The sequence below is a fragment of the Gallus gallus genome, chromosome 5, assembly GCF_016699485.2.
Source record: "Gallus gallus isolate bGalGal1 chromosome 5, bGalGal1.mat.broiler.GRCg7b, whole genome shotgun sequence".
Lineage (NCBI taxonomy): Eukaryota > Metazoa > Chordata > Aves > Galliformes > Phasianidae > Gallus > Gallus gallus.
In genome coordinates this window covers 54,799,616-54,826,061 of record NC_052536.1, presented here as the reverse complement: position 1 = coordinate 54,826,061, position 26,446 = coordinate 54,799,616, and the positions used below count along the sequence as shown (strand labels likewise).

Sequence of the window (26,446 nt, the reverse complement as noted above, 5' to 3'; positions counted from 1 at the left end):
AATATAGATAATTTCAATAAGTTTCTTGTAGTACCATACTTAGACAATCAGTGTTCCTTACTTAAAAAAAAAAAATAGATGATTCAGTCTATACTCTGACTTTCTAATAAATGCACAGAGAAAAAGGAGAACAAGTTTACACTGTAATAAAATGTTAATTTTCTCCCTCAGAATAAAGAAGACAGTGAAAAGGATGAGAAGAAAGATGAGGAGAAACAAAAATCGAAGCGTGGGCGACCTCCTCTGAAATCTACTCTTCCGTCAAACACATCTTTATCCAAAACACCTAATAGTGAAGGTAAATCAGGAGCCAGAAGTGCACGGAACAACTTGTCAGATTCCTCACCTTTGCCAAATGGAACAGAAGGTACATCTGATGCACTCTTGTTCTGGCATGGAAGTGCATGTGAACAGTGATGTAATGCAGTGCATTAACACGACAACTTCAGTGAACAGAGTGCTTTCAGAAGCTTTAAAGTCCTGCTTAACCAGTCAGTGTACAAGCAATATGACAAAAACACATTTCTGGTGCAGATTTGACTCTTTGAAAATTAATATTTTCAATTTTGATTTTAGCAACACCTCGCAGGCAGACAAGACGTAGCTCAGGAATGTTTGATTCTGATAGAGGATCAAACGGTGAGTGCTCTCAGTCCTGTGTATGTTTTTGAGGGTTTTTTAGTACCTTTTTTGAAAAGAGGTTTGATTTTTTTATTATTATTATTTTTAATTTTTTTTTTTAATCTGCCTGTGAATTTTATTGAGCAAGTAGGCAAATTGAAACTGCTGGAGAACACAGTTTGCTCACAGGAGAGCCATGGCATAGAAGTGACAGTGCAAGTCATCCCATATTCTTTAGCCAGAGCCTTTCAATCTTAATCCTGATCAGACCTAGTCGAATAATAAGTGTTTATAATGGAAATTAAGTCCACAGCCTCAGTACTGCATCATCCAGTACAGAAGTTAATTATATAAAACAACAGTGATATTTCTGGTATTTCTAAGCCTCTGCAAATCAGAACTGAAGTGAAATCGCCGACTCTTTTTAGTGTGGGTCCCCAAATAATCTTCTGGTAACATAATAATGCTAAAGTTTTATGTGGTGTGATTCATACAATAATTAAGCAATGCTCACATGGGAATCTGTAAAATTATTTTTGCTACTGGAAACTGAGATGTGGTTATACTGGATAATTTAGGAAATAGTACTACCGTCACTGCTAGTGTTGAACAGGGGTTTGGGATTGCAATAAGAACTGTAATAAGTGGATTTTATTGTTGTTGTTTGGGGTTGCTTATTGTAAATTGATTTTTATTGCATAGGTATGTTACTGGAAAAGAGTTTGAGTGTAGTTGAAAAAAGTAATAGTTCTGTAATGAATGACCCACGGTGCTGTTCCCTTCTATTTCTTTATTTCTTTGTTTTAAAATTTTTGCAGACTCTGCTTCGTCTGACAGTGAGGCAGATGAGTCATCTGAGAAGAATATGAATGAGGAGTTCTCTCCAGAAACTTCAGAACTGGAAAAAAGTGAAAAGCAAAATGATGAGAAGCTAGATGAGGAAAGCCCAAAGATTCCTCACGCACTGAGAGAAAATGACAGGACTCAAGTTCAGCCATTAGAAATCCTGAAACTGGAAGTTGAAGAAAGTGAACAAATAGTTCAAATTTTTGGGAATAAAACAGAGCAAATGGAAGACATCAAGAGGGAAGCTGAAAAATCACCTAAAGGAAAAGGGAGGAGGAGCAAGACAAAAGATCTCTGCTTAGAGAATGCAAAGGTTTCTCCAGGAGGTCAAGAAGAGGTGGCTAATGAATCTCTTACAGAAAATGAAAGATTAGATGTGTCTTCCTTGGACTGTAGAGAGTTTTCCAGCACTACTGAAACTGAAACAGAACCTTCCACAAAAGATAAGAAGCTTTTGAAAAGGAAGAATTTGGAGCAGGCTTCACCTGAGAAAAGAAGTCGACGAGAGAGTGAGATGGAAGTTCCAAACATTGTATCTGAAGAGAGGACCAATGAATGTAGTGGGGCAGAGGAATGTAGAGGGCTAAATGCTGAAGAGTCACTCAGAACTGAAAATGAAGAAATGCCATCCCTCGTGGCAGAATCAGTGCAGCACGGACAAGAACTGAGGAGTGAGAACTTCCAGTGTCCGTCTGAAGAGAATGGTAACGTTCCCTTGAAAGATGAGGATGACACAATGCCTCAGATCGGTCCTGAGACTTTGCTCTGTCATGAAGTAGACTTGGATGACTTGGACGAAAAGGAGAAGAGCAGTAGTGAAGATACAGTATCGGAAAAGCCAGACCCTAATACTTCAAATCCATCTGCCTTACCCACTGCTGTCCAGTCGAGCTTCTCAGTGGCCTCACCTCTTACGCTTAGTCAAGATGAGTCCCGCAGCATCAAGAGTGAAAGTGACATGACTATTGAAGTGGACAGCGTGGCTGAAGAATCTCAAGAAGGGCTCTGTGAGAGTGAGTCTGCTAATGGATTTGAAGCCAGTACTACGTCCAGCAGTTGTAGTATAGTGGTGCCAGAAAGAGACGTCGGAGAGAAGGGTGAGCATTTCCTGTGAGATGTCAGTCTCCATTGTAGTGACTTCTGGTCATCTTTAAGTCTGCTATCACGTTGCTAAAGCTCACGGGTTTGCTTTGCCTTCTAGCTTTTAATATCTTTCATGCTTATAAAAAAGTGCTGTCTAATAGCAGAAATACTTCAGATGCTTTTTTTTTTTTCCCCTACCTCACGTAGGTCAAAAAAGGCCCAGTGATAGCAATAGTGGGACACTGGCAAAAAAACAAAAGCGTACTCCAAAGCGAACAAGTGCTGCAGCCAAAAATGAGAAGAATGGAACAGGTACATTCCTCAGGGAGATGAGGGGGAGGTTATGCTGTCATATAAACATGCGTAGGGCCCACTGTTTCATTGTCACATGTTATTTCTGTTAGATAGAACTTGTGTTCCCATAGCTCGTTTTGGGTGATTCGATCAAAACTGAATTGAATGAGTCAATGTGTTTAGGCACTACAGGAGCACTGTTAAAAGTTTTAAAATACCAAACTAAAATAGTAATTATCTGACATAGAATATTGAGACGTATTTAACCAGTTATGTGGAATATTGTACTTATTGTGGGAATCCAAAATATTTGCATATTCTGTAGCTTACAATTTTCTGTTCCTCGTGAAAGCTTCTATGCTGTCAGTCATGTTTTAGAAGTGTTCTTTCAGGTTTTTAAAGCAATTTAGTAAATATACAGAGCAATGTAAAATATCTACACAATTGTGTGCTACCTGCTTGTATAGATACAGTTGTTTTTGTTTGGTTTTTTTTAATAAAACTGTGTTCCAGTTTCTGCTTTGAAGTAGAACCCCAAAATATGTGACAAAGGTACCTAGTGAATCTGATGCAATTTTTCCAGTGTGCATTTTGGAATTCTCTGAGCAAGAAGCAGCTGTTCTTCCTTAATTTTCTAACTAAAACGGCAGTTTTAAAAACTTGATGATTTTCATGAAGTTCAAATACATTTCTCTTCCTGCAGGACAAAGCAGTGATAGTGAAGACCTTCCTGTCCTGGACAGTTCCAGTAAATGTACTCCTGTGAAACACTTAAACTCATCAAAACCACAGAAGATTTCTCGATCGCCTGCAAGAGTGATTTCACCTCACATCAAAGATGGAGAAAAGGATAAACACAGAGAGAAACACCACCACCAGAATTCTTCACCTAGAGTATACAAATGGAGTTTTCAGCTCAGTAAGATTGTTGTTTTTTTGGTGTTTTTTTTTTTTTTTTAATATCAACCAAAATTGTGAAAAACAAACTTTATTGAGGCATTGGACCTTGGGTATTTTAGAAAAGCTTCAGCAAAGCCTTCAGAATTAATCCTTAAGTTTCATAGTTATGTTCACTACTGTTCCATTTAAAATAATAATAAATTGAAAATTATTTGGGGTTTTTTTTGTTTGTTTGTTTATGTTTTGTTTTGTTTTCATTTAACCGAGTGAGGGGAGGTTTAGGTTAGATATTAGGAAGAAGTTTTTCACCTAGAGGGTGGTGAGGCACTGAACAGGTTGCCCAAGGAGGCTGTGGATGCCCCATCCCTGGAGACATTCAAGGCCAGGCTGGATGTGGCTCTGGGCAGCCTGGGCTGCTGGTTGGCGACCCTGCACATAGCAGGGGGTTGGAACTGGATGAGCATTGTGGTCCTTTTCAACCCAGGCCATTCTGTGAGTCTCTGATACCCCTCTCCCATGTTTCTCTGTTCACTTGATCCCACATAATTTTTGGCCATCTTTCAGTAAATTTGGGATTTGTACACGTTGTACACTGAAATCCCAATTCTCCCATGCTCCTCAAAAAAGTGAATGTAACCAAAAACTTTAGTGGAGTGGTCAAAGTATTAAATTGCGGTTCAGATATTGAGACTGCTAAAATCAAAGCTGTGATAGAAGAGGTGGTGATTAGAAGATTGGACGCTGAGCAATTAGTTGCTGTATTTTGTCTTGGTTTTTCTTTTCCATTATAAATGCTGCCTAACACTGAAATTGATAGCGAGGGTTTGTTGAGCGTTAGATACCTCCCTCCTCTCCCTGTTGTGTTATTGTTCAAGGAAGGATTAAGAGTGCATCTAGGAGGAAGAGTGGAATATCTGCAGCGTAACCTTTCCTCATGGGCAGCACAATTCTTACTTGTGTTATCTGACTGCTTTAAGGGACTTGGATTGGGGGGAATTTGCAAGAAAATTCATTCTCCAGAAAAATGTGTAAATTTTGATATTCTAAGTTAGGCATATGCCTTTTTAATGTAGTGTGAGAGAAGCGTGTGTTATCTTTCATGCTTCTTCTTGTATACTTGAAGAGTTCTATTCATTTAAGATCACCTGGATGAAGCTGTTCTCCCTCTTCTTCCTACTTTTAAGATGAACTGGACAACATGAGCAGCACTGAAAGGATCTCCTTCTTACAAGAAAAGCTACAGGAAATCCGAAAGTACTACATGTCGCTGAAGTCAGAAGTAGCCACCATAGACAGGAGAAGAAAGCGGTTAAAAAAGAAAGACAGAGAAGGTAACGTTCAGATTTGCTTTATGGACTTAAATGATCTCCACAGGTCCCCTCCTGCCCCTATTAATCTGTGTGATTCTGTGTATGCTTCCCCTGAGATTTTCAGCATTTTTCTTGAAAATACAGAATCTGAAGGGATTAAAATTTGACAGCATTTTGGGGGAGAAAAAGTGTTATCTGTTTATTCTTTTCATATATATACATATTTAGAAAGAGTATCTTTGACTTTCCAGAATGTGAACCTGGCAAAAACATTTACTGGCTGTATTGTAATTGTCCATTGGAAATTTGGAATTTCTAGGGAAATGATGGTGAGAGTTTTAAGGAGGGAAGATTTAGGTTGGATGTCAGAGGGAAGTTCTTTACTGTGAGAGTGGTGAGGTGCTGGAACAGCTGCCCAGGGAGGGTTTGGATGCCCCGTCCACATCCCTGCCCATGCCCCATCCCTGGAGGTGCTCCAGGCCAGGTTGGATGGGGCCCTGGGCAGCCTGGGCTGGTATTAAATGGGGAGGGTGGTGGCCCTGCCTGTGGCGGGGGTTTGGAGCTTCATGATCCTGGAGGTCCTTTCCAACCCAAGCCATTCTGTGGTTCTGTGTTTTGAGTCAGCATAGTGACCCATCTAATGGATTGCTGCAATTGGTCTGTGAGGAAGGAATGGTAAGGTTACTCATCCAGTTTATGTGAATATAAGAATGGAAAGCGTTGCCAAAAATTCACATCTGTTTCTGCAATACGCCAAACCTCTGAGGTCTTTTTAATATGTCTTAAGTATAGGCATCTTCATTCTCACCTGTGCTTTGGTAGTCTGGTGCTGATATGTTCTCTATCTTCAGTGTCTCATACAGGAGCGTCCATGTCATCTGCTTCATCAGACACTGGAATGAGTCCGTCGTCGTCCTCCCCTCCACAAAACGTGCTTGCTGTAGAATGCAGGTGATACACATTGCTCTGCCTTGCCAGCAGCTTGCTGCCATGGACTTCAATCCTGACATTCAGCCACAGAAAGCACTCAACTGGTTTGACATTGCCAAGTATATCCTGTACACACTTCCACTGCTGGACTGTATCTGTTCTCCCCTCCTACCCTCTCTTTTTTTGTTGTTTTGTTCTGTTTTTAAGTTACTGTTCAGAGAAATTAAGCTCATTGGAGGTTTGTAGGCACAACGTGACATGCTTGTCATTGTGTTTGTTTCTCTTTTGTTTTTGTTAATGCAGAGCAAGGGCACTTATCAAATTTGAGAAGTTATGTCCAATGAAGCATTCAGGTGTTCTCGGGTAATCTTAGAAAAGCAAGTGCACCAGGTAGAGACATCAGAGTATTATCCAAATGAACTGAGTAACTGCTGCACTTTCACCGAGCTGTGCTAACTCGGTGAGTAGTTCCTCTTTGTGGAAGCACTTGCTATACAGAACTGCCAAAGTACGTGTTCAGCAACGTGCCCAGTTTTAAAGGTGTAAATGGGACAAAATAAATTGTGAAAGGAAGTGTAGTTGACTGAAAACTACAGTTGTAAGAAGTCTTCCACTTTTTATAGGATTTTTGAGCACACGATTATGCAAATATTTTAATGTTTATTAATGTTTACAGTGGAATTGTGAATAGGTTTTCAGTGGACTATCTTATCCCTTGACAAAAATATTTTGTCTTTTTTCTATGTAATTTCAGAGTTTTTATTTTGTTACAAAAAGACGAAAAATGAATATATAACAACAATGAAGTTATTTAACAAGATTTCTAAAGCTGAAATTTTTGTGTAAAATAAGGTATCTTGCAACTTGTTAAATATATTTATTCAGACATTGGATGTTGTATTTTTATGTATTTTTTAAGATATTAATAAAATTGGAAAAAAAAAAAAAAAAAAAGAAAAGAAAAAAGCAAGCAACCAAACTAGGTTAGTTCAGTCTTTCGATAAAACAAACCTGTCAGTTCTGGCTCTCACAGGAGGATTTACCCCTGCCTGGATTGAAATGGGTCCGGCTCTGTGTCCTCCACAACGCGGATCTGTAAGTGGGCATCTGGATTCAGCTCTGACTTTGGTTGGAAACTTTGGCAGTCCTACTCACGTTGTTTGGAGGAACAGAATCTATTGGGTTGCCCTTAAGATAACTTTGTCGCGAGTTCTTATGTTTGCTATGCTGCCGAATGAATTTCTATCTCCCAAAGTTGAGATGCAACCATAAGGTAAAGCAACTTTGTATGCTTCGTCTGTGGATTGTCCCACAGGCAGATACAGTCTGTAAATAACTCTTCCAAAACCATGTATTTAAAACAGTTTGCATATACATTATGTATAAAAGCGATTTTTTATCGATTTTTTTATTCATGTTTGTACATTGGAAGGGGTTCTTGGCCCCTTTTTCTGTGTTTAATATGCTGTAGACTAATAACATAGATGCTCTAGACTGTATATCGGGATATTCTGGTTCACACAGCAGGAGGTCAGAACGAAACACTAGTGATGGAGTAGCATTACTAAAATCAATGTTTCTTGAAATCTCATTTTACAACATTTGTCAACTTGTGATTCCAATTCCTTCCATTTTTGCAGAAAATTAAAGAAAAAGTACTCTTGTAAATGCACTTTTTCTGTCTTTTCTTAAGCAAAGCAGAGCTATTTCAATGTAAGATAAATATGGAGCTCAGTAGACAGCATTAATAAAGGCCATGTTTTAAACATAGGCTTTACATTCTATTTTTGTTGAAATGATTGTTCTTGTAAATGCCTGGGCTTACCTAAACAGGACGATCAATCTCCCTCAATGGTTGTGAAGACTTATTTCCAGAGCTGACTTTTACTGTTACTCTTACGGTAGCTGTGAATAAAAAGCAACGCTGATTTCAAAGGAAATCACGTGGGTCACAGTTTCTCAGGTTACTTTCCACGACTGCTATTAGCAGAAATAATGTTTCTGTTCGCATAAGGTCAGTTCCTATTTGCCACAGTTCTCTAACCTCTGCCTACAAACTGCTTGTGTCTCCAGCAGACGTGCGCACGCTCAGCGTGTGTAAGCGATGGATGAGCTCTCGACTGTCTGCATTTCAGCACGGAGGTTCATTTACAGCTTCTCCTCACCTCTTAGGAATGTTTACCTGCTTACCTCAGCCCAGAGCTCCTCAGAGCCCTGGAACAGCGATTCACGTGACTGTCCCAGCAGAGAACTGCACAGCCAGGAGAGGTGGATGACTTTCTGCCAAGCCTGGAGCACATCACTGCCTTCCTGCTTCTGTCCCTGGCAAGAAGCACAGCAGGTAGCTGAGACTATTCGGTGGATGTCTCAAGGAATATTTTTAAATGCCATATGAAACTATAGTGAAAGGAGCATTATATAATGCGGGACTCCGCCGCTCTAAAATTGAAATCGACAAAAAGCCCTCCAAGGTCTTTTATTTCCGACTTCACAATCCCCTCATTTCTGTGTTGTTGCCATAAAGCAAACTCCAGAGTGCCTTTTCAGTGCCTTCAATTATGAATGTATCGAATTGGGGATTGTTTTTTTTTTTTTTAAGAGATGTTTGCAGGAGCAATGAAAACCAAAGCACCCTCTTGGCAGAGCTCACTGTTCTGCCTCCTGATCTCCTCCAGGTTGTGTCAAGACGAGAAGCACGATTTCCAGCTTAGTTGGCAGGTAAAATACATTGCAGAGGATGGTGGGGTCAAACACTTAGAGCTGTTAGGAAGAACTGGGCTCTAGGAACATGCAGACCCTCCCCTGCCACCTACAGTTGATAGGAAGAGCTGGCAGATGTATTACTTCAGGTTGTGTATTAGCAGGTGATCTGAAAACTAGAAAGCAACATAAAATTCGTGTGCAAGGACATAAGAAAATATTTGCATCCTTCCTTGTTTTAACGTGTAGTTGCTTTTCATGAACGTGTATGTATCAGCTGTGTGTGTACTGATGACTTTATTTCCTCTAAGGTGTAAATTCAGCAACACGTGGTTCAATCTGCTCGCTTCTGCTTCCTCCTCGCATCTGAGAAACCTCTTAATGAGTGCTTCTGTCTTTCAAAGGTGTCGGAACGATAATAAGGCATTATTTCAACAGCAGTTAAATAGGATTACAGTAGTAATCAAAAGCACAATGAGAGCAGGTAAGTTCCATCTTCCTGAAGCACTGTGTTTGGCTTTCACAGGGAGCAGCGTAGACCTTAAAGCTGTCGGATGGTAGAGAGGAAAAGGTGCAATCAGTGCTTCACTGTGTGGTATTCTGTGCAAGTCGCTCTCAGATTCTACATTGATTTTAATACACAGTGACAGATGAATGTAGGCAGCAGCTTTTGAAGCAGGTTCAGCGTGGTAATGGCTACTAGAACTGCACAGGGTGGGTTTGGTGGGGAGGGAAGTGGGATCCGTGGATTCTGAGCTCACATCTCTGCTCGCTCCTGAGAGCCCCTCCTTTCTGCAAACAGCTTTGTCAGCCCTTGGAATTTCACTCTGAAAAGTCAGTGTCAGATTCTTCTAATAAAATGTTCTCCTCCCCATTAAGAAATGTTCTCTGCTCGTCTGGGGTGGTCAAATGGGTTTCTGGGCAGCATTTACTGGAATTCTTTTACAGCAGAAAGTCTGAGAAAAGCAGTTCTGCTCTCCTTAAGAGCATGTTGGGTTTGATCAGTCGGAACAAAGCTGACAGGTGAGCTGGAAGAGTGATTGACAAGCTGCAACAAAAAGGGGCTGTGTTAACAGGGGGATGTTGAGCTGTTTATTTCACAGCGCCCTTTGCGTTTTGCAGATACTGTGCACTAAAACCTCAGTTATTTTTAGGTCTCTGTACTTGGATGTTATTGTTTGCTGCAGTGTGCAGGATAAAGGCTACCTCTGGAGATGGGAGGAACGTGACAGAGCAGCGGAACCAATGGGGCTGCTGCCAGAGCCCGACTCTGTAACGTCAGGGCTTAGAAAAAAGGGCTTTTTATAATTAGCTCACATTCTTACTTCCACTTCAGCTTCCACTCTCAGGTTTTGATGAAGTCTGTCATTCTCCCAGGTTCTCTTCCTCCAGGTAGGATGGCTTCTGAAGGTGTCCCCGGGAGAGTTTGAAGTCATTCACCTTCATTAGCGACCATCTGATAACCATTATTTATTAGCGTTTGGTTGGTTTTGGTTTGGGTTGGTGTTTCTGGAGGGGAAGGGGGGAATCCATGAGTTCCACAAGGATCTATTAATCTAATCCGTTTCTTTGGAGGAATAGATAAAAGTCAGTTTTTCATCTTAAAATGCTATTGGTCTCAACAAGTACTTACTGTAATGCGGTTTGGTGGTGGATTTTCTGATTAGTCACAGCCTGACGACGAATACTCACTGCTTTGTCATGTAAAGAGAACAGAGAAGGTAGGACACTCTTAACCATGAAGCAGTCAACCAGACCTCACCCGTTGTGGCTTCGCTGCCTTCCTTGTTCTGAATTCTTAGCCCGATGCATGCTGTTAGTCCTGCAGCGTACTCACAGTAAGCCCACGTTTCAGAGCAGGGCTGTGCTGGCTGGTGCTGCTGTAGGTCTGCAGCTCCCTGTGGTTTGTATTGTCTGTATCATTACGCTGCTCTTTGGCCTGCACTGACAGCTTTCAAAGGTGAAAATGTGTCTGTCTCCGTTTTATGGCACTCGGCTTTAATTTAGCGTTATAGCTCGCTCGTTACGACAAAAAAACACAGAAGTGTTGTGAACCTGACTTACTTTCTCTGCAAAACATAGTTTGCCAGCACAGAAAATCAGCACCGGAGGCCCATTCCAGCTGTGTGAGCCTGCAGGACATTTAGCAGCAGTGTATCTGCTCGCATTGAGCCGTGCTCTGGATGGACAGTTATGACTTCTTGTTGCCTCCATCTCTATTTCCCAGGTTTTCAGAGTTGCCCAGCAGTATTTCCAAGCAGCCCCATCAGTTTCTTCAGTTATTTCCAAACCAGTCTGTTGCTAATCCCTCATCTGGGTACAGCTTGACCCAATTTGCCACCATCCTGCCAGCTCTGCTGGTTATGTAAGGAGGAGCAAGACAAGGCATTTACACAAAATACATTGCTTATATGGTGCAAGGGTGACTTATCCTTTTCACAAGCCACTTGTTCACACGTGTGCAGTCTTACAACCGTTGTTCACCACCCTGCTCACCCTTTAACCCTTTCCCCTTTCAGTTTATCACCAGGTGGCTGTGCTCCGTCCCAGCTCTGCCTGCTGCCTTCTCTGCCCTGAAGTGAGGCCTCAGGTACCTGGCACCACCCCACGTCTCCTGAAGGCAAGAAAAAGCTGTAAGAGTTTTATTTATTGTAATTTTCCTCACACGTTGCCTACGGCACCTTAGGGAGGCCCTGCAGGGTGCAGAGGCTCTGTTCTCTGAGGAGATAAGCGGGCCCTGCTGTGAAAGCATGGCAGGACGGGCAGCCAACACCCCTCTCCTCACTGATAAGGTGGTTCAGAGTGCACCTTGGGGCTGAGGAGACTTGAAATGAGGCAGCAGAGGCTCCTGGTGCGTTGCTGGAGCCCCGACACACACACAAATGCAACACAAACTTGGGCAGAAAGAGGGGACGAGGCTCCCTAGCTCCACAGCCCAGTAAGGGCAGGATCTGTCAAATACACAACTGGATTTCTGCTTTGAAATTTGGCTAATTTCCCCTTCACATCGCGTAAACAGGTAGCAGCAGGGAAGCACGCTGCCTTCCTATGTACACTTAGGGCAGCTCCCTCAGCTCTCCTCTTGCTTTCCACCCGCAGGCAGTTCCAGCTTTCTGAGCTCAAGTATTAAAGAATGCAGAGGAGTGTCTCCTTGCACTGAAGTCACAGCCCATCTCCTGGCATTAGGCGTTCAGCCCCTTCTTTTCTTTGTCCGTTGCCCCCCAGCTACAAGCCCATGCACTCAGCAGGACTTAATTAGGGCCTCACTCAAATCCCTGAGAGAATTAAAGAATTCCCTGTTAGAATCTTCCCAATAATTGATCTGATGGCACTGTCAGTGCCACTGCTGTACTGCAGCAAGGCTTTCATTTGACCTTCCCTGTTTGATGTGTGCTGACCAGTAGCTGCCCTGTAGCATTCAGACACCCATCTAAAGAGGATCTCTGTTCTTGTCTCTGCTTCAGTGAGCATCACCTGTGACACGTGGCCATTCACAGCGCAGCCCCACCAACCCAGCTCTAGGCAGGCTGTACAGGTATTGCACTGAAAGATGGGGGAAGATGGCGACTTTTTTTGTCCCCTGGGTAACAGTGCGTTAAGGTGGCTTTAAAACTGGAGTCCAAGGAAACTGGGGAACCTGAAAGTAATTTATTAACTAAGTCTCTCTAATACTTGCCTAACCTTTAGTACAATAAATCCATTCTAACAAATATTTACACATCTCCTTACCCCCCAAGCCCCAAAATGGGAGGGTTTTTTAATGGTTAATGGCTTTTTAATCCTCTCTGCCCTCAAGGAGCTGGGCCCAGAAGACATGAATGTCCTCCACTCCCCTCACCTAAACTCTCACAGTCACTCTTCTGAGTAACACTTAAGAAGCAATAAAAAATAAGAGCATTTCAATGATACATTACCTTTAGACATTAACAAGAAGACTATTCTAAATAAAGCCTTAAATATCTGATATGGATACGTTACTTGTGAGGGCCCAGAACATTTGTGGTCCAATTGTAGAAAGCAATCTGGATGTTACAAGTGTGTTATTCCTTTGAAAAAAAAAAAACCCAAACCAACCAGGACATTGCAGACTTGCTGCCTTATTTGGGCTCTTTTTTAGCCTTTGCTATTTTAGAATTAGTTCTTAACCATCTCCAAGGTAACGAGGCACGGGGGGACGGAGGAAAAAGCAGTGATGTGGATACTACAAAACACATCAACAAGACTATAGGAATGTATTTATTTCTTCCACCTTTGAAATCCATAGAAACAGATCTCTGTGGGGAGCTGGGGCGGCTTTAAACAGCAGCAAGCAGAGCAGTGCCCAGTGGAAGAGGCAGGAGTACTGTGTGCAGTCAGTGCCTTGTAATCCACACCCCGCATAACCGACTGGAGAGCAGTAAAGGAAAGCAAACAAACAAACAAGAAAAACAAAGGATAGGATATTTTTTTTTCTTAAATCACTAATGGAAATCAAAAAGCTATAGGGAAGCCAACAACAAAAAAGCATGTGGGCTGGCCTCCTGCCATTTCTATTCCTTATTGCTGCTTTTTTCTATCTAACAACTGCTATTTCATGTCAGCTGCCAGGTTCTGTTTCAGCCTTCACTGCTTGATATTTCAAAATCTGTATGGTAATCCTGACATCCAGTTCCATTTGTTATTGTATTTTATTAGTAAGAACTGAAGTCAAACCTGCATGTTATCTATCAGAGCATCACAGTGGTTACTGATGAAAGTGCATTGTATTTTTCTCTATTCTGTATTTCAGAACACAGCTATTGGGTAATGAAATAGCAGTGAGTTGTCATTCTGCTGTACTAGCAGTCTGACTGTGGGATCTCAGCTATCAAGATCCTTTCAAAAGAAGCAGTGTTTATTCCTGAGCCAACAGCACGTAATCAGAACGGTTTTCTCAGACTTTGCTCTGCACTCAATTCAGCAGCAAATAAAAAGGCATCGCCTTGTACGTATCTATTCACACTTAATTGTGTGACTGCCAACAGAAAGGAGGAACCTGCCAGCAAAGCTCAGTGCTTGGAGCACATCATGCTCACGGCCAGCAGCAAAGCCAGTTTTGGAGGACCACTGGGTCCCCAGAGGGAAACAAAGAGTGCAGAGACATTGCCTTTGGCAAAGGTGCTGCTAATGACACATTATTGTCACTTGTGAATGACCTGATGAAGCATGAGGCCAGCGTAACCTAGGGATAAGCTGGCAGGCACCCCTGCCTACCTGAACTCATTAGTTACAGCAAATGACTGCTGCTTACAGTAGCTCTTGGCTTGATGCTCTAATACGCTGCAGTCAGCACTCCAGGACAGTCAGAATGATCTTAAGGCTCTAAGAGAGCAGCTAGCAATGAAACAGAACTTCCCAAGTTGAGAGATGTAACACATTCACAAAGCCCTACCTGCTAAAACCAATCCATTAATTCAGTTATCTACCAACCAGCAGCTTCAAGCAGCAGAGAAGGAAGAAGACTCCATAGGAGGAATAAAACTGCAAACAAAACATGGCTCTCAAACAGCATCCTAAATTATCTCTGGAAAAAATGTACATACAACTGTATGGTTCCATTTATTTTACTTGAATTAAATTAAAAAAATGTATTTCCATATTACACTTCTTTTGCCTCTGAATCAGTCCTAACAGAAGAAAAAGTATAACTTTCCCCTCCCCTTGAAATTTAAATATAGTAGTCTGTGGGCCCTGAAAAAAATGGTATTATTCCACTGCAGAGTGGAAAAGACCTCAGAAAGAGACTCTGCTGTCAGACAGCACTCTCTAACTCTTTGTGTTACTCTCCATGGCTTCCAATTCCAAACAGCATCTAGAACAACCTTCAGAGTTGCTGGACATGCATCTTGACAGTACAAAATCCAAAACGTGTTCTTGCCCAGTGAATACTGGCACTGCTGATGAAGTCTGAATAGAGTGCTCTTGTTTAACGAGGTTGGCTGAGCAGTCCTGCTTTAGCTGCCAGGGCTTCGTTCTGCTGAATGTGATACTCCTGGAATCTCATGGAGATCCTTTGTGTCATTTTCAAATACTTCTGTAGGCAGTGTTCTGAGCAAGTTATCTGGAGGAAGAGGAAAACAGACGGCTTCAAAGAGTGATGAAAACACCTTCCCTAGCAGAACCCCAAGTGCAATAGTCAGGTATATAAGATTAGATGACTACGTCTCGTGCTCTGTGGTTAGCTTAAAGCTCAGGACCTAATTGTTCAGTCTCTCTTGTGCAGTAGAAAATGGGAAGCTTAGTTTTTGAGGAACGCTTGAAATGTATTTTAGTTTCATCCTCATAAAAAGGTCGTCATGGAAAACATCTGAGAGCCAGGAGATATTAACACCTCATCCTTGGACTGCTCTCGTGAAATGGAAGTACACAGAGGATTTTATTTTGCAGTGAATAGTAAACCTGAGGAAGGTTTTTTTGTTGTTTCCCCCCTCTTTTTTTTCTGAGCCCTGGTTTGCAAACACCTATTCTGACAGCCAAATCTGTTCTACTGTGTGTTAGCTCAGATTAATCTTTTATTGACCTTGTTCCCATTAGCTCTGGCAGTCGTCTTGTACCAGCCTGGCTCACCTTCACAGAACAGCCCCCAAGGTGCTACCAGACAGCTTGTTGGATAGGGGCCCAAACACCAGGGCCTATTCCACAGCTGCTGTCATGTTTTAAAGTGAGGGCATTTTGGTTTTATTTTTTTTCTTTCTTTCAATAATTGTAGAGAAAAAGCTACGGGATCTATTTCTGAGTTACAGTTCTACCAGTCAGATATTCCAGTTCCAAACCTTTCAATCACTGTAGAAGTCATCACACTTAGATACAAAAGAAAGATGAGCACTTTGCACGATTAACACAAAACCAGAAATTGCTTTGATTCTGCTCAGCATAAAGGGATGTGGAAAGCAGAGATGCTGGAAAAGACAAAGATCCTGCAACTGTACGCTCTCTCCATTCCACTTTCTCTCTCTCCCCCACTGACCTGGCATCAGTTACAGTAAAACCTGTTAAGCAGGAGTTAAGCCTGACTAGGAAACAAATGCTGTTGAATTCTAGAAGCACCCCAAGCCACATCTCCCAGAGGGCGTGGGATCTGTGATACCCTGCCTGGGGAAGTCTAGACTTGCAGTGAAGAGTGCTGCATGGAAAGAGGGCAGCAGCTGCTTTTACAAATGCGGAATCTCCAAGGAGATCCATGAAGGCATTTATCTTAATTATTAAGGAACTACAACCTTAAATAGGAAATTATGATCAGAGCAGACCAGTCATCCATTTAGACCAGTATTCCACATCCACGAGGGCCACGGCCAGATGCTTTGCAGGAAAAGCATCCTGTATAGCTCAAGCAGCTAAAAATGAGCTGGTAAAAGACAATGGCAAGACTTTATTCAGATTAGTCCTGACCACCTGCAATTGAGGCAATTTCCAACAAAGCAAATGCAGAGAATATCATGGGAACAAAGAATCTGTCTTGGGAAGCCAGGAGAGCTTGGTTTAGTGCAACAAAACAAAAGCTGAAAGGAGGGATGATTTCTGCCTGCACTGAGAGGCAGTTGTTAAACTCTAAGGAGGCAGAAAATGCTCGGACACAATGGTTGGTTTAAACCTTTGTGTGTGCTTTAGTTGGTTTTTGGGTTTCTTTTTTTCCCCAGTAGCAGGAAAGCTAGAGTTGAGCAAAGCTATTACACTTTTAACCAACATAATTATACCACTCTGAAACAGCCGCCCAACAAGCAATGAAAGGCAAAGAACAACATGTAACTCATCTGATCCAGAGCCTTTTCTTTTGGCAGATGAGTACATGATGGAGCTCCCTGCACTGCAGGCAGCTGGACTGAACAGCCAGAGCTGTGGGGGCAAACGTTTCCACTGGCACACCTCCCTTCTCACTTGGAAGCTGTGTGCCAGAACACCTCCACTCCTCCAAAGACAGCTAATGAGCTTTCCAGCTAACTGAAAGATCCAAACTTTCCAAATTGCTTCTGAAATCTGAGTATTAAGCAGGAATGCTACCAAAGGGTAATTAAAAACACGGGAAACATTTACATACCTCTTCTGGTTTCACTTCTCTGGTGGTGAAATCCCTTATACAATCCATGAAGCAATTCTCTGTAATTTTATTGTATGTTCCCAGGAACTCCTTGAACTGCAGTAAAAATTGAAAACACCATCAGTATTAAAAAAAATATATCTCCATTCATTTTCTTCTTAGACACAGCTCCATGAGCTGCTTGGTGGTGGTAACATTCAGATGACAGCTCACCAGAAAAACTGGCTGTCCATCAACAGATTCAGCACAAAATGCTGTCAGTGCTTAAATAGGTCCAGTACTGTATGGGATATGTGTGTCGCTTGATAGAGAACTAATCTCATCCCAGAGGACGACACAGAGAGCTTTTCCTCCTGCTCCATGCCCTGTACCTTTTACTCTATGTGACAAAGTAATACAAGATATTCAAATGCACCACTCACAAACACAGCTCTCACCTGCTTGATCTGATCAGTTTCTGATATTTGTCCAGCCATATTCTGCTCTCTGTGATTCTGTCACCTGTTCTGAAGATAAAAGTTGAGTTCTACACAAAAAACATACACACAAACCACCACATTTTTGAAGAGAACCAAGCTGTACGTGTTCCTTAAGTGTACTTAAATGCAACGGTGCCAGCAAACTTTCAAGCCACCCACTTAAAGTTATCTGACATGTATTCAGCTATCCAAGATAGTTCTAGATACTAAGTTCTTTCCAGACCTACCTGCTAACTGCTGTCCTTTAAACACCTTATAAGCATTTGGAACAGCTGAAATGACTATATGGGAAGGTGGAGAAAGGTGTGGAATTTTTATAAAGGCTTTCAAATACATAAAGTAAAACTGGAGTGGAGGAGAAGCAAGCAGTAACATTATCTAGCATTTTAATTCAGTGATTTTAGCTTGCATTTGAAAAAAGAACAGTAAGACAAAAGAATATAAAACAGTGCCAACTCTGAATGAACCAGCATGGATCAGAAATGGATGAATGGATTCAATGCAGCTGCATTCTCAGCAAACACTTAAACTAGAGCCAATGTTCTGGTCATTGAATATAGCAAATGAAATGCAAGAAATCATAACAGAACGATGGCAGCCTTAAAGAAAGAAAAACAGGCAAATGAAAAGGGAAGAATGAGCAGCCAGGGATCCAAGAATTGAAGCCAGCATCCTTAAGGATGGCTTGCATTCCTCATCTAACACCACAAACAAGGCTTGAAAGTACACCTCTAGGCAGCCTTCAAGAACAGTGAAAGCCCGTCTTCCTCTCCCATGCCGGACCTATTACTCAAGGCCCATCACCCACGGTAATGGCAGTTAATGTTACACCTTGAAGAGAAGACGATCCTTCAGTTTTATTCACAGTAATGAGTGGAAGAAAAATCAGTGCCAATCTATAATCACTTTGTGAAGCTCGTTCAGCCCTCTAGCGAGCGCAACTGCTAATTACTCTGAACAAGAAGAGTTATTTCTACGAGAGAAAGAAAATGAAGCGACTAAAATAGCACTGTGGAGCTCCTGCAAGCATGCAGCCACCCTCCTCCCTGTAGTGGAACAGTGGTAGTATCTGCCTCTTAAAGGTATGTTTTATTGCTACGTAGGAAGTATGTAGCGATAGAATTCAGGGATTGAAGATAAGGAGCACAAATGGTTCTTGGGTTTAAGACATCCATCCCTGTGACCACGAATGCCTCACGAGTCAATAGATTACTCTCTTTTAAAGAGAACCTACGAAATATGGTTACTGAGAAGAAGCAAAGCATTGCTGAGGCTACTGTAACCTCTCACTTGTTTTAAGAGAAGTGGACACAGTTGTCGTCTGGGAGAGCAGCTGCTGAAATGGATGGCAGTTCTACTCTCCCATTTCTCAGTCTGTTACAAGAAAAACCAACAGTGAGAATGCTGTCAATCCACTTTAAGTTGATGATTAAACAGACAGCCCGAGCCCACAGAGAACAGAAAAGACTTTTGTCCTCTCCCAAGCACAGAAAGTGAAAAGCTTCAGACCCTCCCAGTGCCTTTCTCACACTCAGCACTGCTTCACTGTTTCCTTACAATAAACCTGAAATTTTCCTCTTCTGTCACTTGTCTGGCAAGCTTAAAATTATGCTTACTGAGCTGCAGCTCCACAAAGCTTGTACACTTGTACACTTGCACTTGGGAAGCAGCTCCGACTTAACCTAATGGCACCGCCTTACTTTACATATCTGAAGCACCACTCCCTCTGCAGGTATTTTGTGCACCACAGGCAGTGAAATTATATGGCTTCAGCACATGTCTTGGTGCATGGTCAAGGACCGTTGGTGACTGCAAGGCCACACTGTCTGCTCGTTCTGGACCATGAGGAAAGCAGCAGTAGCTGGGAGGTCCCTTCTCAAAGAGCCCTGGTGCTCCTCCAGGTAAGTCGTTACATACTCTAAATAAGACTGTCTGAGCAAAAGCAGGGGGCTCAAGAACCACAGAATGGCTTGGGTCAGAAGGGATCTCAAAGATAATCTAATTCTGGCACCCTCGCCACAGGCAGGGTTATCAGCCACCACGTGGGGCACCAGCTCAGGCTGCACAGGGCCCATCCACGGCCTTGGGCACCTCCAGGGATGGGGCACCCACAGCTCTGGGCAGCAGTGCCAGCGCCTCACCGCCCTCTGAATGAAGAATTTCCCCCACATCTAATCTGCATCTCCTCTCTTTTGGTTTAAAACCACTTCTCCTTGTTCTATTACTATCAGACCACGTAAAAAGTTGGTTTCCCTCCTGCTTGCAGGCTCTCTGTAAGTACTGTAAGGCCTCAACGAGGTCTCCTCACAGCCTTCTCTTCTCCAGGCCGAACATGCCCAGCTCCCTCGGCCTGTCTTCACAGAAGAGCTGCTCCAGGCCCCCGAGCATCCTGGCTTCCCTGTGATAACAGCCACAAGTTGTATTCCAGTAATCACTACAGCTCAAAAGCAGACAGGAGTTCCTCCAGGGGAAACACTGCGAGGAAGCAGCGACTCCCTAAACCTCAGGTCAGCAGCATCCTTTCTCATGGAAACGAAGCAAGCTCTGTGTTTCGCTTTTCCTGCCCAGCCCTCGCTATGGAGGGCAGCGATCCGGTCGCTGTAACTCATTCCTTTGAGGCCCCCAGCGGCGGTCCGGCACTGCCCCCTGGCGGCGGCGTTGTGCAGCGCAGGAGGCAGAGAGGCGCCCCGGGAACGCGCCCTGCCGGGGCCTTAAAGGGCTGCCCTCACGGGAAGGCCATCCCAACAGACAGTGAGCGCTTCTCCACGCGCGGCCTGCTCTTTCAGTCACGCTCGGACTGCCTGATGTCTGCGGTTCCGCGCGGTCCGCACCCGCGTTTAAGTAAAGCTCCTCACTCTTCTCCCGCATCCCTCAGCTCTCCCCTTCAAGGGCACCTTGTGCTCCCTGCCCGCGCAGCCCGAGGACGCGGCCTTTCCCCGCCGCTGAGGAACGCGGCTCCTCACAGCTCCCGCAGCGCGGCTTCCCGCCGCCCGCGCGCGCACTCACCGCACCACCACGAGCCCGGGCCGCGCGGGGGAAGGAGAGACTCGGCTATCGGCCCGCCGATTCGACACAAAGCCTCGCCCGCTCTTCGCGGCGAATCAGCGGGCGCGGACTCGCCGATAGCTTTACCTCATGAGCCCCGAGGCGGCGCGACAGGAAGAGCATCAGAAGGGCGCGCCTGAGGGGGGGGGCGGGCGCCGTTGCCATGGCGGCGGTCGCAGCCGGCGCTGCCTCACACGGCCTTCGGGGTTTGCCTTTAAAACACCGCTCCTAACCTCTCCGCTATGAAGCCTTCATGGAAGCGGAGAGCGGCTCCAGCACCAGCCAGGACTCGCTGGCCAGCTTGACGGCCGGCGATGTGCTCGTTCGCTCCACCGGTGTCCGCGGGGTGAAAGGCGCTGCAGGGGCCGGGGGCAGGAATAGCGCTGCCGTTTCTGTAACGAAGCTCCGCGAGGCGCTTCCCTCCCGCCAGGCCGCCGGCGTGGCCTTGAGTCGAGGGGAAACACCGTGTGAGCCTCCGGTGCCATCGAGCGGGGCTTCAAGCGGTAGAGTGACCGGCGTCACGGCCTGCAGCGCCGCGCCAGGTATTTATGTGTTACATGTTGTTTATTTTTTGCTTACGGTGCACGTTCAGGTTAGGTTTAAGGTAAGGTCGTCGCAGAGCTCCTCAGGCGGGCCCCCGGTCCTCGCTGTAGGTTCCCGGTGCTTAAAAAGCGTAGAATCGCAGAACGTTCTGAGCTGGAAGGAGCCCACAACGGTGACTGAGCCCGGCTCCACACAGCACCACACGAACCCAGGCTCTGAGTGGTGTCCCAGCGCTCCCTGGGCTCTGGCCGTGCCCGCTGCCCTGGGCAGGCTGTCCCATGCACACCACCCTCTGGGCACAGCCTTCCTCTGACCCCCCTCAACCCTGGGCAGCCTGGTCTGCTGGTTGGCAACCCTGCACATAGCAGGGGGTTGAAACTCGATGATCTTTGCGGTCCTTTTCACCCCAGGCCATTCTATGAGCCCTCCCCTGATGCAGCTCCGTGCTGTTCCCTCAGGCCCTGCTGCCATCACCAGAAAGAGAGAGAAGATACAGTTACCAAACCAGAAAAATCACAACTATGTGCATGAAAATCATCTTTGGTAGCATTAAGCGAACCGTTTCCATTTTATAAGGTTCAGGTAGATGACTGCAGTCATTTGTGTTATGGAAGTTGTTATACTTAGATATGTATCAAGCAGAGAAAAGACTGAGATTTGGGTTAATCAATGAAAATACATTCGAGATCATTTTAACCACAGTAAAATTGCTTTTATTTTAGGAGTCTGGAATGCTAAGGGTCACCCAGAACACTTGCTTTTAGTGGCAGATCCTGTGGAGGCCATGTCTGTACCCCAAATGGTAAGAAAGTCACTGCTGTTTCCCACAGCCCTGAGCTGAGATCAGCATTTTCCTCTGGAAGTTGCAGCTTCTGTAGAAGCAAAGCAGATCTTGAGCTCCACTTCTGCACAAGAAGTACCCAGTTGCTGCTAATGTGATATTTGTGCTGAAGTGTTTGGAGGGGATTTATTTACTGTACTGCTGCCTGTTGCATATTTAATATCCTGGTATGTTTTTAAATTTCAGTGCAATTCCTCCCTTGAAAAAGCTGTTACATGTTTCACAATATTCATTAGTAAAACCTAAAAGTTTGTGGGCTTTTTCTTATTTGCATCATAGGTATTGAAATAGACATTGGTTTATAGAGAGCTACTTAATATTTGTGATTAGAAGGTTTATTTTCCTTTGATTTGTTTATTGTGTCTTCTGTGCAATGGAGGCCTGCCTGTGGGGCATCCATTCTCTGACGAGAATTATGTTTTTAGTTTCTGTCCCTAGAATGTCATGTAAATGACTGAGTGCAAAGTCCTTATGGCTCTGTGGTAGTGGGAAACCTTAACGTGTTTTGTTCAGTGTGTTCAGCGACTGTGTGTTACTGCACTGTGGAGTTGCTTACACTTGTGTATTCAGCAGTTCTGTCTCCCTGTAAAGAAAATTTGGCCATTGATACTGCAGGCTTTGATGTGTCCTTTTCTGCTCTTGTTTTTGAAGGTTTATCCTAAAGAAGCTGCAGTTAATCCTAAGGAAGCAGATCGTTCACTGCAACCAGAATACAGCAGGAGACCTAAAGGTAAGGCAAAGCGATGTACTACTACAGCTCTTTTTCCATAAGACTGAGAGAGAAAAAACAGGCTTTAATTTTTTCATAGATACTCTTCTTCAATATAGAAATTTGAGTGCAAGTGTTCAAAAGTGTCTTTGATTAAAAAATAAAGATAATTGTAGTTTATAAATGTTGCAAATTTTTGTTTTCTGTCTTTCTGTCCCTACTGTGGATTGTGTAGCCCTTGTGATGAAGTGGGGCTTCTGCTAACAAACCAGAAACTTCGAGATTCATTTTGCTAATTGAACTAATTCATATTTCTGAGTGAAGACTTTCAATGGATCTGTTTGTTTATTTGTTTCGAGGACCTTGTTTGTGTGTGTTTTCCTGCTGTGAGTCATTCTGCTTCAAGTCCTTATTTTCTGTAACCAACCTACAGTGTGAAAAGTATGTTTCTAACTGGTAACAGTCTAGGAAATACTTTGTGGATGCCTTTTCTTGTAGTGTCTGACTGTACAGTCACTTTCAGTCAGATTTGTGAGAAGTGGTGACTTAAAGGAAGTACATCTCTGAAGGCTTTTTAAATGGATAGAGAAAACAAACAGAAATTGCTCCCTTTGCTTAAGGCAGGAAGCAGTATTTTGGCCTCTTCTGTGACTCGGGGAGGCAGCAGCTGTCTGGCTTATTAGCACACATGCCTAAATAGCAGCAGTGAAACAGTGAACCCATTGCATCTTGGATCAGTTTCACACAACTTCATTGTTTTTTCAATTACATTTATTTCAAGTTGAAATTTACAGGGTTCCATTGCGTACATTGTCTGAGCTCAAGTTACCATTTATATGGCAATCTTTTTCAAATCTTAATAGCATAGGGTGATGTCATTGTCATTTACAGAGCATACCAAAATTGCATTTATTAATAGCATCATTCAATACGATGTAAAATTGTGTTAAATGAAGTCTAGTGTCTACCTGTTGACTCAGTAACTCTTCGTTCTACTTCTAAAATGGGTGCTTTGTATTAATTAACCTGACAAAATATGGTTTATGTCCTTCCACACAGATGATGTTTTAATTTCTCGGTATCCTACTGGCCAGAAAGAGGCTTTGAGAGCAGTGTTAAAGCAAAAGTAAGTCTGTGCTGTTGTGCCATTCTGTTTGCTTGTTATTAGTAGGTAGTTCCTCAGTTTCTGCCAAAACAGAAGAGGAGTCAACTCTTTGAAAGGGTGGATAACAGCAGGACAAGGAGAAATGGTCTTAAGTTGATTTAGGTTGGATGTCAGGGGGAAGTTCTTTACTGTGAGAGTGGTGAGGTGCTGGAACAGCTGCCCAGAGAGGCTGTGGATGCCCCATCCATCCCTGGAGGTGTTCCAGGCCAGGTTGGATGGGGCCCTGGGCAGCCTGGGCTGGTATTAAATTGTGGAGGTTGGTGGCCCTGCCTGCAGCAGGGGGGGGTTGGAGCTTTATGATCCTTAGGTCCCTTCCAACCCAAGCCATTCTATGATGATTCTTTGAACATGTAGGCTGTCTTTAAAGATCACTGAGGATATATGCTGTTCATCTGTAGGCTGGAAATCTTCAAGATCAAAAATTACATAGCAGAGCTTTGCTACTAGCATGCTGTACTTTGCAAAATGCAACCTGTTAAACATATTCTCTGCTGTGGTCATGGAAATACCACATGGAAATGCCTTTTTATATTGAAACTGTAACAAAGAATCGTAGAATGGCTTGGGTTGGAAGGGACCTCAAAGATCATCTGGTTCCAACCCCCCTCCTTTGGGTATAATCCTGAGAAACCTCTGGTGTCATACCAAAATATGGGAATAATGTTATTTCATGGGCATCAAAAGCTTGAAGGAGTAATACTTATATAAATGGCGATTCCAGTGTTAAATGTGGGGGAAAAGATCTGTCTGGAGTGGATTTTAAGAAGACAATGTTAATTACAGGACCTTGTTTATTTTTACAGAACTCGAAGTGCTCCTGTATTTAAGGAGGTGAAGGTACAGCTCTTAGGAAACGCCTCCCCAGAAAGAAAGGAAAGTGTTGGTCAAGACCCCATATTAACACACAGGGAAGCTGATTCTGCAACAACCATTGCAGCAGCAACTGCTGCTGCCATTGCTACCACTGCTCCTCTTCTTAAAGTGAGTCAGTAGCTTGTGGTAATGGTAGTTCTTTGCCCACTTTGAAGCAGTAGATCTTCTAAGCAAACTTGAAGTGATTGGTGGTAGAACCAAAGTGAACTGCATATCTGCTTACTGTTTTCTGTGCTAGCGATCTCAGATGTGCTGACCTTCACAGCAGAGACAACTGCTTAGGATTTGAATAAATGGGATGTGGCTGCATATGAATGGAGACCATTTATCTCTCAGAAGAATTTAGTAGTACTGCTAAGCCACCAACATTAAAGCTAACTGATATTTTGTTTGCCTTTTGGGAAGCAAATCGCTCCATGATAATGGGGAGGGTGTTGTGTTCTCTCCATGTTTGCACTTCTTCTGCAGTAAGGTTTTTTCTTTTTTCTCTTAGGTACAAAATGATTTGCAAGCCAAAGTTAACTGTGTTTCAACATTACTTCATAAGCTACAGGAGACTGATAAGCAACTGCAGCGTGTTGCTGAACAGCAAACAAATACAAGGACTCAACATGAGAAACCCCACTGTCATGAAAGAGTCAGCGAGCTTGAAAAACAAATGAATGCTTTTATGCTGCAGAGGATTCACCATTTGGAAAAGCTGCAGGAGCATCAAATGAATATTCAGGTACTTATGTAAGAAGGCAAAGCTTTTGCTTATTCATTTCTTCTATATCTCAATGTTAATGTTATCATCACTTGCTTTTTAAATATTAAATTTTATCTTAGTTTTGGAAATTTGAGAATTATCCCCATTGTTATGTCATTTTTTTTTCATCCTCTCAAGAATCATGTCAAAATCTGATTCGTACATGGCAAATATTCATGTTTAGAGTTTTACATAGGAAATGAATGGAAGTATCAGAAATTCATTGTAATTTCTCTCTTAGTCTCATTTCATTAGCTCTGCCGTCAACATGGGTGGCTTGCAGCAGACTCACATGCCTTCTTCCAGTCTCCTGACAAAACAATCTGAGAAGGCAGAAGAGCAGTTGCTTAATAATGGAATATCATCATCTCAGAAGAATTTTTTTCCTTCCAGTGGTCTGCCTACCCAAGGTGAAGAAAACTTACTAACATCTCTTTTTCAGAGTTAGTTTTGCATTGATTTTGATCTATTAATACTGAATTGTATGCCATGTTAGCAATGAGAAGTAAATGTTTCTTCTGTAAAATTGATTTTTTACTGTGTAACATACATTAGTTAAAGTGAAAGTTTAGCACTTACTGACTGCATAGTCTGCATCGAATTAATTCCATCTGGGGAGGCAGAGACACTGTTTGTTCCCCTCTCCTCTGAGCTGTTGGTTTGATGGGGCATACATACTTGTGTTCAGAATATTTGAAAATACATCTGGGAAAGGTTCATGGTTGGAAATGAGTCAGCTACAGTTAACCAACTGAAGACTTCAAGACAGGCTGAGGGAGCTGGGCTTGTTCAGCCTGAAGAAGAGAAGGCTGCGGGGTGACCTCCAGTACCTAAAGGGAGCCTACAAACAGGAGGGGAGTCAACTCTGAAAGGGTGGATAACAGCAGGACAAGGGGAAATGGTCTTAAGTTGAAAGAGGGAAGATTTAGGTTGGATGTCAGGGGGAAGTTCTTTGCTGTGAGAGTGGTGAGGTGCTGGAACAGCTGCCCAGAGAGGCTGTGGATGCCCCATCCATCCCTGGAGGTGTTCCAGGCCAGGTTGGATGGGGCCCTGGGCAGCCTGGGCTGGAATTACATGTGGAGGTTGGTGGTTCTGCCTGTGGCGGAGTGGTTGGAGCTTCATGATCCTTAGGTCCCTTCCAACCCAAGCCATTCTATGATGATTCTATGACAGTGCTGTGCTATCCTATAGCCTCCAGGCAGATATTCTCATTGAAATGTTCTGTGAGACAAGAAATGAAAAACAGTCACCATTTGTTGTCAGGTTTAAGGAAGATAATACAGGATAATCTGAAATGGAAGAGTAG

At 43.4% G+C, this 26,446-nt stretch overlaps 4 protein-coding genes and 1 long non-coding RNA gene across 20 annotated transcripts in view; 3 read left to right on the top strand and 2 right to left on the bottom strand.

The window, feature by feature from the left end:
• The window catches only part of ARID4A (AT-rich interaction domain 4A), a 44,862-nt gene extending 37,094 nt beyond the window's left edge, over positions 1–7,768 (top strand). The window contains exons 19-25 of one of the 4 annotated variants that reach the window (XM_015287509.4): positions 172–298; positions 577–639; positions 1,440–2,564; positions 2,758–2,862; positions 3,548–3,763; positions 4,929–5,075; positions 5,906–7,768. In XM_015287509.4, the coding sequence (XP_015142995.2) occupies positions 172–298; positions 577–639; positions 1,440–2,564; positions 2,758–2,862; positions 3,548–3,763; positions 4,929–5,075; positions 5,906–6,009 (1,887 nt within the window). In that variant the 3' untranslated portion in view covers positions 6,010–7,768. Of the gene's footprint in view, positions 1–171; positions 368–576; positions 640–1,439; positions 2,565–2,757; positions 2,863–3,547; positions 3,764–4,928; positions 5,076–5,905 lie in introns of all 4 variants that reach the window. The other 3 variants (XM_015287507.4, XM_015287508.4, NM_001012902.3) reach the window with 3 other exon arrangements.
• A 732-nt stretch (positions 7,769–8,500) lies between these two features.
• On the bottom strand, positions 8,501–10,576 carry LOC121111032. The gene is made up of 2 exons (XR_005860589.2): positions 10,318–10,576; positions 8,501–10,193 (listed from the first exon to the last, which is right to left on the bottom strand). It is a non-coding gene; the product is annotated as an uncharacterized LOC121111032 (long non-coding RNA).
• A 3,674-nt stretch (positions 10,577–14,250) lies between these two features.
• On the bottom strand, positions 14,251–20,455 carry TIMM9 (translocase of inner mitochondrial membrane 9). Of its 7 annotated transcripts, none has more exons than XM_040700502.2 (4): positions 20,349–20,455; positions 17,175–17,243; positions 16,738–16,833; positions 14,251–14,763 (listed from the first exon to the last, which is right to left on the bottom strand). In XM_040700502.2, the coding sequence occupies exons 2-4, from the start codon at positions 17,211–17,213 to the stop codon at positions 14,629–14,631; spliced, it is 270 nt and encodes an 89-aa protein (XP_040556436.1). In that variant the 5' UTR covers positions 17,214–17,243; positions 20,349–20,455; the 3' UTR covers positions 14,251–14,628. The 7 variants fall into 7 exon arrangements, with proteins under 7 accessions (XP_040556436.1, XP_040556437.1, XP_040556435.1 ...); XM_040700503.2 differs by having other exon boundaries at positions 17,175–17,238; XM_040700501.2 differs by lacking the exon at positions 20,349–20,455 and adding an exon at positions 20,072–20,269.
• On the top strand, positions 18,963–20,401 carry LOC124418383. Its single transcript, XM_046942104.1, has 2 exons — positions 18,963–19,117; positions 19,542–20,401. Exon 2 carries the CDS (start codon positions 19,793–19,795, stop codon positions 20,399–20,401), a length of 609 nt encoding a protein of 202 aa, XP_046798060.1. The 5' UTR covers positions 18,963–19,117; positions 19,542–19,792.
• Positions 20,402–26,446, top strand: part of TA3 (TALPID3) — a 64,372-nt gene continuing 58,327 nt past the window's right edge. For all 7 annotated transcript variants that reach the window (NM_001040707.2, XM_040701078.2, XM_015287504.4 and 4 more), the window contains exons 1-7: positions 20,402–20,803; positions 21,527–21,606; positions 22,297–22,375; positions 23,414–23,480; positions 24,323–24,500; positions 24,886–25,119; positions 25,382–25,550. In NM_001040707.2, coding sequence (NP_001035797.2) covers positions 20,515–20,803; positions 21,527–21,606; positions 22,297–22,375; positions 23,414–23,480; positions 24,323–24,500; positions 24,886–25,119; positions 25,382–25,550 — 1,096 coding nt within the window. In that variant the 5' untranslated portion in view covers positions 20,402–20,514. The remainder of the gene's footprint in view (positions 20,804–21,526; positions 21,607–22,296; positions 22,376–23,413; positions 23,481–24,322; positions 24,501–24,885; positions 25,120–25,381; positions 25,551–26,446) is intronic.